The 13,819-nt window shown below is 35.5% G+C and overlaps 1 protein-coding gene across 1 annotated transcript in view; it reads right to left on the bottom strand.

Annotated features, from left to right (window-relative positions):
• Window positions 1–1,478: 1,478 nt before the first annotated feature.
• The window catches only part of LOC130570587 (V-set and immunoglobulin domain-containing protein 1-like), a gene marked incomplete at its 5' end in the record, with an annotated part of 29,420 nt that continues 17,079 nt past the window's right edge, over window positions 1,479–13,819 (bottom strand). The window contains 6 exons of the mRNA XM_057360949.1: window positions 1,479–2,297; window positions 2,416–2,539; window positions 2,653–2,769; window positions 2,993–3,148; window positions 8,634–8,841; window positions 10,596–10,756. Coding sequence (XP_057216932.1) covers window positions 2,213–2,297; window positions 2,416–2,539; window positions 2,653–2,769; window positions 2,993–3,148; window positions 8,634–8,841; window positions 10,596–10,756 — 851 coding nt within the window. The remainder of the gene's footprint in view (window positions 2,298–2,415; window positions 2,540–2,652; window positions 2,770–2,992; window positions 3,149–8,633; window positions 8,842–10,595; window positions 10,757–13,819) is intronic.

The raw sequence follows: 13,819 nt of genomic DNA, 5'->3' as shown, positions 1-13,819 counted from the left end.
TTATGGGCTTTTATCATTGCTTTGCCAGCTCGTAGAATTCGCATTTTAACAGAATTAGCCTTTACAGCTGCATTTTTAGGGTTTTAGGGTTTGGGTGAGGTAAGGGGTTAGCCACCTCCTTAAACATGTACGACTTCCTTTGATATCAGGTTATGCATATATAAATGTATATACACACGCGGTGAAGTACAAAAAGTCGTGCTGAGTGGCACGAAAATTCTAAATTAGATCCTAAATTTCGTGCCTATGCCACAAACTGCCTTGAAACTGGGTTGATATCCAGTTCTTACTGGATGTTCTTACTCTGGACTCCATTGTTTAAGGTTGTTCGCTATACCCTATAAAGATATTTTGAAGCCCCTAACCCCACCCTAAACCTAAGCACTCCCACTTTCTGCCTATGATTTTTTTAAATGAATTGACTTAAATAGTAAGAGAATTGTACGGTAGGGTTTATTATGTGTAAGAATAAGCTCTTTGTGCAGTACTTGATCTTTTCAGGAATTATCAAAATATGCCCACGGTGTGTAGTAAACATATGTACAGCCCCCTCTGCTGGTAGCTATGCAGAAAATCAAACATTAATTTACAAAGACTTATGGGAATAATATGAAATATAAATAAAAAAATCAAAATTAATGTTTGCCTCTTTAATAGAGGAATTACGTGCACAAAAAACATGACTATGCGACTCCACACACAGTCTACATGGCAGAGATTTTAATTCACACAAGCTCCTTGTGTACGATGGGAGCCAATTGTACTCTCACCCACCATTGAAAAATGCAAAGGAGCTTCTGGCTCTCATTTCAGAGGCTGATTGTGTTACTAAGCAACTGTGTTAACGGTCACATCCTTTCACCATCTGTTGCCAATCCATTTCAGTGCCCACTGATTCAAATGGCAGCCACTTAATGAACACGGTGGGCATGATATCATTCAGAAAATGGCTAAGCCACACTAAACCATGCCATATAGATACATCCATCTGCACAATAATTGGAGCTTTCCCCGTCCTCTTGTGTCATTTCATTACTCTTTTTTTTTTCTCAGAAAAAGAGATGGATTGCTAAGATCAAGAGGAGCACAGAATGAGAATGAGATTTGTTCGTGTTTTTCCTCATGCATTATTATCTGAGGGAGCAGGAGAATTTGTTCAGCAGCGGTATTTTATGGTTTTGACAGGATGTCAACAAGTTTACATGGACATGTGTTCATTTTATGCCGTAATATAAAAAACTACTCACTTTACCCTTTACAGTGATCATATCTGAATCTAGTCAAAATAAATGCTCAATAAAAATGAACACCGCAATAAAAAGTACAGCACCTAAAATACCCTACTAACACATTCAGCGATTCTTTATCGCCGATTTCCTTATTTTATGTTAAAATCATCAAAACAATATTTGTTTTTGCTTTTCCTTCACTTTACATCTGACTTGACTCATTTAAATAAACAAAGCAACAAAAATGGTAATATTTTTTTATCTTACAAAGACATGGATTGCTAGGCACAGTTTATTTTTGTCACAAAATGAATTTCAAGCAGTTAAGCATAAGCTTTAAGAAATATTCATAAGATTTAAGGAAACATATTTTAGTCAAGCGTGTCCATTTACACATTTTAAGGAAGCTATTTAAATCACACAAATTGTTGCTGTCCTTCTGAAAACTCCACATTTTGTGATTTTTTTCGAACCAATAAAAAGTTTTAAAAAAGTGCTTCTCAACTTGGAAAACACAGTATTTAATCATTTAAAAAGTAATTTTTTTTCCATTTCCTGAAAAACAGCTCATTTTGACATCCGAGCTTTCGACATGCGACATGCAGCACTTATATTTGCAAAATAATATATTGTAAAACTTCAAAGAAAGTTAAAAACATATCATTACGATTGTCCCTTGAAGATAAAACCTGTACTTTTTTAATGTTAAAATATTTTCCTCTATCTCATCCTAATATTTTCTGATATGCAGTAATATAAAAATGTTTTACAGTAATATCACAAAACTGTGGTGTTAATAAAACAATGTGAATTTACATGTATTTACTGTATATCACATGTATTTTTTTTCTGGTGGTGAGAGGGAGTGTTCAGAAAACCTTGGGGAAAATCTTATTTTTTTTATTAATTAATAACATCAAAGACATCTTTGCTAAAAACAGGATCACCAACATCAGGCATGTTTAACTATAAATTAATGGATGTTAGGCTTCCTCTTCTCCATGGTCCTCAATTGGCTTTGCTGGAACAACCACATATTCCACTGACTTTACACTCTGTTGTTTATTCCTGACAAAAGATATATATGTTTTGTTACACGACCAACAAAATATTGACAATCATACAAGTAAAGAAAAACTTGCTATGACAGCAGCATGGATTGTGTGTCTGGTGGTGTAATACTGACTCTTTGGATACTTTGTGCTTCTTTTTCTTCAGCTGGTGTGTGATGAACCACACCAGCAGGACGATTAAAACGGCTCCCAGAATTGCCCCAATAACCACCCCAGCAATTGCTCCACCATTCAGCTCTGAGCAAACATAAATTTCAATGATCAGTATGCAGTAAAGCTAACGTACATGTAAATCTGAATCACTGCTGTTAGTATAGACTATACTGCTAGTGTAGGCGATAAGTAAATACCTGTGTGCAGCACAATACTGCAAGTAGCGAAACCTACAACGTTGGATGCGTTACACTGATATTCGCCAAACTCAAATTCAGAGATGTTTCTGATGTACATGAACCCTGTTGTCACGTCTAGAACAGAGAACAAAACACGCACGGACGCACACACACACACACACACACACACGCATGCACGCACGCACACACACACACCCACGCACGGACGCACACACACACACACTCACGCACGCACGCACACACACACACACACACACACACACACAAAACAGTAAATTCCGCATTTCTCAGCATATGGTTTGAATGTAATTGGTTTTGTACTGCAGTGAAGATACACCTGTTTGGCCAAGCACTCTGCTGCTCCTGCCCTGCTGGAGTTTAGTCCAGGTGTAGTTAGGGCTTGGACTGCCTTTCTCGGAGTGACATGTGAGGGTGACCAAATGACCCATCTCCACAGTGCCGTGGACAGCACAATAGGGAACAGATGGTTTCTCTTTAAAAGAAGACAAAGTCATCATACCTTGATACAAAAATTATGAAAATGACCCACAAAAGGGTCTAGGTTGCAAATACAGTATATACGGCGCACAAACAACCCGTCTAACACAAAGAACATGGAAGACTACTGTAATTCACTTATAAAGGCAGAGTTCACACACAAATGAATCATTAACTCACCCTCTTGTCATTTCAAACCTGTGTGAGTTTCTTTCTTCTGCAGAACACAAAAGAAGATATTTTGAAGAATGTTGGTAACCAAACAATGCCGGTACCCATTCATTTGCATTGGTTTTTCTGCAATGGAAGTTAATGGATACAGCCATTGTTTGGCCAACATTCTACAAAAATGATTGTGTTCTGCAGAAGAATGAAACTCATACAGGATGGAAATAAAAAGAGGGTAAGTAATGATGACAGAATTTTCATTTTTGGGTGAACTATCTCTTCAATTCAAATAGTTTGTAATTGAGTTTTGTGTTGGCAGCAAATAAAAAAAATGAGTAAAAGAAAACATTTTTATATAGATGTACATCGACTTAAATCATACTTTCCATACCTTTTCATATTTGAAAAAAAAAACAAATAATATTAAAATTATTATGTTATTAAATGTAATATAATGAATATGACTTTGTTGTTGAATTTGCAGCATTGCATGAGACACACACACACACACACACCTGATCCCTTGTTCAGGTTTTCGAGTCTTGTGTCAGGATCATGGCAGTACCCACGTGTTTAGTGTGGAGAGAGTCATGGCATTAGGCTCGTTCGACTTCATGCGGCGCCGCAAGAATCTGCAGCCGCCTGACAACCGCAATGCATTCTGGTTAGACTTTTTTTTTTATCCGTGCTGCAGCCGCTTTAAGATCACATATGCCATTAAAGTACCGCGAGAGCAAAACGAGACCAGCCACCTAGGTCAGGCGCTGCAGTTGTTCAAAATCGACTGCGAAAGCCTCGATGATGACACACTTTATTCTCATTGGCCAGAATGTTCATATATATGTATATGTGTATATGTGACATGTGTTGCGTGTCTATTCTGACACACTCGGTTACGATTATACTCACAAATTTGATTTTTGTATCACATTTTATGTCTATTGTACTGATCTTAATGCAATAAAATAGGTATTCCTATCATATTCACTTATGAAGTGATAAAGAAATGAATATCCCGTGGTCTGCTGTAGGTTCAGCTCCCTACGGGAAGCACGACGTGTCCGACCTGACAGCCGTCTTTTTACTCCTCCCCCGCCTGCAATTGGCTGATCTAGCCAGTCGGTGGCAGGCTAGTATGGGTCAACTTGAACAAGCCTATTCTTTGTTTTGGCGTGCCATGTGCTCTCTCCGGTCTGGTCTTTGTCCCCGCTCTCTTGTTTTCTCATTATTGATTATGTAATGGTTTTATGCCCTGCACCTGTTCCCCTCCTGATTTGGTCCCCTATTTAATCTCCTCATGTTTTCTGTCTTGTGCCGGTTCATTTTGCAATGTTTGCAGAGTCTTGCGTAAAGTTCGTGTAGAGTTATTCCCCAGCCTCGAGTTACCTTGTTCCTGTCTTGCCTTCTAGTGAATTGGACTGTTTATTCGTGTTGTTTGGTTGTCATTGGTTTTCCCCCCTCGTGGGAAGTGTTTTGTTTCTAGTGTTTTATTATTTACTGTTTGAACCCATCGTGGGTTTTCGTTTTATTAAAGTCTTGGTTGCTACCTGCTGTCAGCATCTGGGTTCTTCCTGTCAGATTCATGACACACAATGTTGCCCTAAAATCTGACTACACCTCATCTTAAAATATCTTAGATGGCAGCATCTTCTTTTACCTACTGAGGAAGCTTGTGAAGTTTTGAAACCGAGCATGTATACATTATATAGAAATGAAAACTCCTTCTGTAAAATAGCATGTAACCCATCTTTCCTTTCTGTTCTAATTCTTAACACTGACAATGAAGAGACTAGTCGGCAGTAGTTCCATGGTAACCAGTGTGGTTAGTAGTAGAGCCGTTGAAAAACAGAGTTCCGACACTCACATAAGCTGTGTCTTATTTCGTAAGGCTGTGTCCTTGTGTCCTACAGAGGTATCATCCTCTAAAGGATGCGGTATACAGAGGATTCTCAACTTAGAATTATACGAGATGTCCTTTGTAGGACATACTGGCAGAAAAGGAAACAGGAAGTACCATGTTGCTATGACAACACGTTTCACTCGCACGCCTGTCAAATTAATTAAAATGATTTCTACATGATTTTAAGAGGTAAAAAGTTGGTTACTTTCTACCCTAATTTCTACCCTACAATGCCAAAAGAGTTAAACAAATATAAAAAAATTGCCTTACTGTTTTAAAATGTTTAAAAATAACTAAACACTTGTAAACCTGTTTACTACATATGCCTGCTAAGATAAAAAAAAACGGCACACAAATTGTAAACTGTTAACATTTAAACACCACATATTTGATTGAATGTGCAGCTGTTGCCGTTTATTCAAACAACAGATGTTGGCCGACACAAAGAATTGTGGGTTATCTCTAGCAACGAAGGATACACCTCATGTGTCCTCCGATTTCTAGTGAAAGAGGGTCCCACTAGCAGGGTGCATACGGAGTGTCTTACCTGCTTTTATGAAACGAGACAGCCTGGATGACGTAGCAGGCTTCAAATGAGACCTCTGGAGAATGCAGCCTTCCAAAACAAGACACAGCTATAGACATCCATTGGAAGAATGGAATGCGGAAGTAACTCGTGTCATGGAGCGACCAATAGTTCCAAACACTGCACTGATGCCCATTCTTTTCAATGTCTCCCAAACGCATTTGCTGTCCAGTTGGTGAAATAATGCTATGTTTATACATTTTAACCAGTTGGCAGACACATCTTATATTCATAGGACTTATATTTATAGATCTTTTTCATATTACTCCCCAGACAAAATATTGCTATAAATGTAGTCAACGTATGTAGGCTATTTATTGTACACAATGTGTTACTATATTTAGTAAAACATATGCAAATATAGTTGCTGTTATCTGTCCCGCTATAATCTATTGAAATAGGTTGACATCACGGATTTGTTTGGAACAATTGAGGACTCCATGAACCATGTGACCACACGGCGGCGAGATCGAGTGTCGTAACTCTCATATTCAACGGCTCTGGGGCCGGTTGTAAGTTACAACTTTGCCTAGTTTTGACTTAAACGGGCACTAAGTTACAACTTACGCACTACTAAATATTTTTGAGTTGCACCATTCAACTTTGCTGAAGAGTAATGTTACGTATAAACTAAATATTTACGGAAGTAACTGTAGGATTAAAATAGCAGACTCACTGAACTAACTGAATAAGCTGACATATACAGTCATTTGCCTTTTAAAATAGAGAACATTATGTGATGACATTACATTATTAGCGGCTCTAACAAGAACCGCCCTAGCACGCATCCGTGTGTGGATATCTGCCTGTGTTGTGCACGTCAAAATAAAATCATCATATCTTTATTTCATTTTAGCAGTAAAATGAAATCACCCATATTACATGTCATTTATTACTGCGTTAATTAGGCTGTAATGTTTTTAGCATTTGTTTATTAATCTAATTTGAAATATGTTATTCATACACTGTAAAACTTTGCAGGAGGTTTGCCAGTAACTTACTGTAGATTTAATTACTACGTAATATACTTTCCAATTAGTACTGTTTTCAATTACTTTAATCAAAATTAAAACACTTTGACTTTTGAGATTCAAAATGAGCAAGAAGAGACTGGCATTAGCACATCAACACTGCAAAAAAATAAAATTATTCCTAAGAATTTTTCTCTTGTTTTCTGTAAAACTATTTAAAACTTCTTAAATTACGATACATTTACATAACAAGAAAAGTGACCCAAGATATTTAATCTTGTATTATGAACGAAAAATATATAAACTAGGCATGTTTATGCTTAAAACAAAATTGTACAGTAAATCTACAGTAAATTACTGGCAAACCTGCTGCGAAATTACAATAAAGTTTTACAGTGTAGTTAATCATTTTTTACCGTTATTATGTGAGGTAAAATAAGTTTAAATCAAGAATGTTTTGAAATTCACAACATTTCAACACAACTTTTTCTCACGAATTTAAAGGCAGCTATTGGACTATTATAGGTAAACGTCATATTATGCGACTACGCATTACTTTACGGAGAGCTTACGAACTACTAGCTACGTTCTGCCTTAAGACCAAATGGTGCAACCGAATAACATACAGATTTAGTTACAAACTAGCTAGTAGTTACTGAGCATCTAGTGTGGACTTTACGTTTACATTTATGAAAGAACTTACGAATGGCTGGTGCAACCCTACCATGGTTACTAGGGCTGCTGTTTTTGTCCTGGTAACTGGGTAAATGAGCGAGAGCTACAGATAGCATTGGAAACCAATCTGTTTCTTATGAAGGTACACAATAGTAAAACACTTTTTTACTGGTTCCACAACAAACATATTAAGATATTGGTAAAAGCACATCTACGAGAGTGTGGATGTTAACCTTAACCTGAGCTGACCATCTGCAGTACTGTCGAGAAGCTGTGTTCACCGCATCATCATTAGTCTTAAAAAAAGTGATGTACATTTGTAGTCCTCTGATATTGCTGATTATACCATTAAAATAATAAATTAAATACAAGATGTCAAGCTATTGAAAAACATGTTAAAAATGAAATTTTAAATGAAATATTTTTTTTGTGATGAACAATTTCATTTTTTAAAATGCCTTAACCTGAAGTTTATATAATTAAAATATAGTAACATAAATATATCTGTTTAGTAAAGAAAAACATTATAATAAGGTTTTATTATTATTTTCAAAATACGTAGTTTTTTTAATTAATTTTTTTAATATTTAAAATATTATAAAAAGTTTTTAAAAAGATTTCACCTTCTTATTATCACAGACAACCCTATTTTTCATTGCCCACATACTTTTCTATTAAAGGTGAAAATTCTCAAAAATGAACATTTTGTCATCATTTCCTATATTGTTCCACATCTGTATAAATTTCTAGCTTTCTTAGAACAACAATTGTCAATTGTATTAAGCCTTAAAGGGATAGTTCACCCAAAACTGAAAATTTTGTCATCATAAACATCAAATCATATCCTCAGATTGTTCCAAACCTGTATAAATGTCTTTGTTCTGCTGAACACAAAGGAAGATATTTTTTTTCATTTTTAACATTTACTTCAAATACTAGGGAAAATAAATATGGGAGTCAATGGAGGATGAGTTCTGTTTGGTTACTGACATTCTTCCAAATATCTTCGTTTGTGTTTAGCAGAACAAAGACATTTATACAGGTTTGGAACAATCTGAGGATATGATTTGATGTTTATGATGACAAAATTTTCAGTTTTGGGTGAACTATCCCTTTAAGGCTTAATACAATTGACAATTGTTATTCAGGATCATGTGCGTAGAGTATGTTGATGTATTACCAAGCACTTTGACCAGGACAGAAGCAGAAGTGATGCCCTCGATGTCAGGGATGTTGTGGGCTTCACAGGTGTATGATCCAGAATCAGCGGGCTGCATGTTGCTGATGGAGATTGAGGCGTTCATAGTTGTGTTGACTTGATTGAGCATAGTCAGTCTGCCCTTAAACTGAGGACTAATGTATGCAGTTCCAGATTGGTAGAAATATACCTACATTGCAATGTAATAAAAACTATTAGTCAATTAATATATTTAATCACAATGAATCACATAAAGGATTGTAGTTATCACATTTAATTCCAACAAAACGTAATAATATGCACATGTGTAGGATATTATGTATTAGGCATTTGCGTGGATAACACAAGCTTTTATGTTATGATTGTGACTTTCAATCCTACGTGTGCAAGTACAACAGAATGTTGCATACATAAAAAATACCTGCACAAAAACGACATGTGTGGTATAGTACATATACTGTGTCAATGTCGAAATTGCCGTTTTCATATAGTGAAAAATACCATATAAGCACGTCCATATAAGCAGTTCCAATATATGGAAATGAATTATTTAATATATTGCATTATACTTTTCACTATATTCCCATATATTTTATAGTAAGGGTAAATCATTTTTGTAACAGACAGACTTAATGTAAAACTGAATAAATGTGTTAATGACGTTTTTAAAGAAGCATTTTTATCAAAAAACATATTTTTTTCTTCAATTCTTCAAATCAATTTGAATTTGAACATGATCTGAAATGTACATGTATTTTCTATGATGTGGATTTAACATTTGTGACCGTGGACAACAAAACCAGTCTTATGGGTCAATTTTTCGAAATTGAGATTTTTACATAATCTGAAAGCTGAATAAATAATATTAATCTTAAAATAAGAGTTGTTAGAATAGGACAATATCTGGCTGAGATACAACCGTTTAAAACTCAGGAATCTGAGAGTGCAAAAAAATCAAAATATTGAGAAAATTGCATTTGAAGTTGTTAATCAGGGGCACTGTGGCAGACCATCCACTCACAAAAATAAAGTTTTAATATATTTAAGGTAGGAAATTTACAAAATATCTTCATGGAACATGATCTTTACTTAATATCCTAATGTTTTTTGGCAGAAAAGAAAAATTTTGACCCATACAATGTATTTTTGTCTTTTACTAAAAATGTTCCTGTGCTACTTAAGACTGGTTTTGTGATACAGGGTCACATTTATGTTGCACAATAAAATCTTAAAAAACATTAGGTCTTTAGTGTGAGAATTGGTGATCAATGATAATATACCAAACATATCTAGATTTAATATATATATATGGAAATACATGAAGCCATGTGTAGTAGTGCTCTTAGTGGACATTGTGTTGACCATCTAGGGCGTATATAAGATCGCAGAGGCAAATAATGCATTTTCTTAATCTTGATACACCAAAATGTACATGCACTATTAAATATAGGCCTATAGAAGTCAACATTAGACTAATCAGAAGTACTTATTTAAAAATAGCCAATTTAAAGACAACGTGGAAAAAATGATTCACATATAATAGGCCTCTGGGCATATCCTGGCCACTCGAAACATTTACATTGGATTTCATGAATCACAATGAATCAAAATGACATCTGAAAGTGGTTCACTGAATCTCAATTAGGCGTTAATTACAGTTTTATATTCATAATGGAGTGCGATATCACAATTAATAATGGCTCTGAATCAGAAATCGATTTTATTTCAAAGCACGGCAGAAGTTCCTGGATATGAAACAGAGAAACTCTGAAAATCACCAAAGACTTATTTCTGTATTCTTACATTAGTTCTTGGCAGGAAGAGTTTTTTTAGATTTATTAAAAGAACATTAATGTACCAACGATGGGGTTGGTATTTATGGAATCTGGGTGAATACTAAAAATCATCACAGACCTGCTCACGGGTCATAACAACAAAACAAACCTGTTGAGGACTGATGGAGGATCTGCTGTAGAAGGTCCACTGCACGAGGAGGTTGGTGGTGGGCTGATTGGTGGTGAAGGTGCACTGTAGATAGATGGTTTCACCCACGGTCACATTGATGAAATTCTTAGGGACCTTTACAGTGATGGAGTGTGTGGAGTCTACAATAGAATTTAAGCTTAAGCATTTCTATTCATCAGGTAAGCCGTTCTTGAATCATTGAAACTATTATTACACTGAAATAAAAATTCAGAGCCCAGTTTTCTAGTCATCTAAAATTTTCAATTGGCTCAGCTGAGGTTTAATAAATTCATCACTTGCGGCAACAGTCCTCTCAATAGGCACTTAACAAAACTTGAAATAAGCCAGTTAAAAAATCAAGATACAACAAGTTAATCAAACATTTTGAGTTGGATAGGACTAAACATTTTCTACGGTGTATGAAAATACAATGACACGGAGCTAAACTGACCACTAAATAACGCAATAACCCCCAAGAAGCCATAAATCAAGGACCAGATATGTTATAATTTATTTTTTAACACAGTCAGAAAATATCACGTCAATAAATATCACAGTGGCAAGCAATATTCATTCAAGCATTACAATAATTTTAGTCTCAAGGTCAAATTGTAGTTACTTACCTATAAAAGTAAGCAAAAGAACAAAAAGTGAAAACATTTTTGAAAATCTGACTTGAACCCGCAAAAAATTTGATGGAGATATGTGCAAACGGTTCTCAAACTAACAAAGAGGATTTTTTCATAAGCGTAACTTATCTCTTCAATCCCAAAAAGCAAACACCCTCTAACTGACGAATCAACACGTGTTTAATTTGTAATAGCTCAACGCCCATATCTGAGTATTCTTGAAACCCATAATCATATTGACCTGGAGCCAAGTGCAACAAACCCTCTCTGAGAAAAAGAACACTTAGAAATAGAGCTAAGCGCTTTCCTAACTTAACGGCTTTGTTGCATCTTTACTTTTTAGGAATGCTTCACTGTAAAAATGATTTGTTGTTTTAACTTAAAAAATTAAGTTACCTGGCTGCCTTCAAAATATTAGTTAACATAACAATTTAGCATCAAATTCACGTAACAACTAATATTTTACATTGAATTAACTAAACATTTTAAGGCAGCCGGGTAACTTAATCTTTTCATTTGAAACAACAAATCAATTTTTACAGAATTATTCATCTTCAATGGCCACAATTAAAATCAATACACTGTGTAACAAACATATTAACAATTGTGTACGATACTGTGACAAAAGTGTAAAAGTGTATCAAAGTGATGCGTCACAAATTAGCTGGAAAGCCAACAGGACCACTGACACTAGCGTTTGCCGAAACGTTCAGTTTCATAAACTAAACATGAACTAGAGTTTCATGTAGTTGTAAGTTGGTGTAAACAATCACATCCCCTATCTCCATTTACTTTGTCAGAGTATCACGAGAAGTTTATGCCTTGTTGCCATTTATAGTACGAAGCTGAAAGTGCTTCACATTGAAGAAAATAATAATGACTCAACAATCGAACAATTTATACTCTACAAAAAGAGAACTGCACTGTTCTGAAACTGTTCTAAAATGGACATGTGTATTACTATTATGTTTATTTCAATTTAAACCGGAACAATGACTTAAATTATTCACTCAACTAGGACTGACACAGAATATTAATTATTAACCAAACCAGACCCACTGTAAATGATTCAATGACCACAATGAATCAGAATCAACCAAAACAGATCTAGTCGATTCAGTAGTGAATGACCAAAATGAGAATGAACCAAAACCGACTTAAATGATTCAGTATCAAGTGTGACAGACCTACATGATTTAATATAAAGTGTGACGGACTAAAATGAACCAGAACCAACTAAAATGAGTTGCGGACCAAACTGCGGACCCATATGAAACAGAGTCAAATAAAAGTGACTGCAATGATTTAGCATCAAGTGTGACAGACCCAAATGAATCAAAACCAACCCCAAAAAAAGACAAATAGCGCATCAAGTGTGATAGACAGAAAATGAATAAAAATGAACCAAAAGGAATCAAACAAGTCGTACCGAAACAAATCAACCAACAAAACAGACATAAATGATTCAGTTTCAAGTGATAGACCTAGGCTACATAATATCAACTATGATGACAGATCAAGATGAAACAGAACCAACCAAACAGACCTAAATGATTCAGTATCAAGTGTGGAAGAATATACTGAATGAAATGAATGAGAAAAATGAATCAGGATCAATCAAAACAGACCTAAGTGATTCAGTACTACCCATGACCGACCAACACGAATCAGAACTAACCAAAATAAATCTAAACGATTTAGTTTCAAGTGTGACAGACCAAACAAAATATAGAACCTACTAAAAAAGACAAATAATTCAGCATCAGTTGTCACAAACCAAAATAAATCAAAACAAACCAAAACGTATCTAAATGATTCAGAATCAAACACGACGTACCAAAATAAATCAAGCAACAAAACAGACAAACATGATTCTATGGAGCCCTTTTAGGGACATGGTGGTGGAAAAAATGAGAGTGAAGAGAAAAATCTTTTTTTTAAAGCTTTTTCGTTATCTTGCAAAAGTTTTGCGTTCCCCCGAGAAACATTGCGTTCCCTCGCAAAACTTTTGCGTTCTCTCGCAAAACTTTTGCGTTCTCTCGCAAACATATTTGCGTTATCTCGCAAAACATTTCGCGAGTTCGGACAAACACTTCATGTTTAATGTCCCGCTGGCAGAATTTAAGACTAGCTCCATACATAAACATTGGTCTATAGTCGCAGATTCCCAGACCAATAACTCGTGAGCTAAACGTTCTTATAACACAAATGACACCTCATTCTAAGTAACATAAACAATGAACTTTAACTTAATTTCCCACAAATTGAGCCATGTATTGATCTCAGGCGGGAGCCGGTGTTCTGCCAATTTATGCATCCCTATCAAATTTTGCTACCTCCATACAAAACAGGACTAACCCCTCCCCCAACCCAACCCTTACACCTAAATAACCCCTCCCCCAACCCAATCACAACACGAGGGTAGCACAAATTTATGGGTAGCATAAATTGGCAGAACACCGGCTGAGACAAGACCGAAGGGATCGTCTGTAAAGTGCAAAACCCGGTGATCATTAGGCTACTAAAAATAGTCATTAACTTCAGTGCTACATACTGTAGTATAACTAAAACCAG

This window comes from Triplophysa rosa, linkage group LG19 (assembly GCF_024868665.1).
Source record: "Triplophysa rosa linkage group LG19, Trosa_1v2, whole genome shotgun sequence".
Taxonomy (NCBI): Eukaryota; Metazoa; Chordata; class Actinopteri; order Cypriniformes; family Nemacheilidae; genus Triplophysa; species Triplophysa rosa.
The sequence above is the reverse complement of the archived record's forward strand: the minus strand, read 5'-3'. Positions and strand labels throughout refer to the sequence as shown.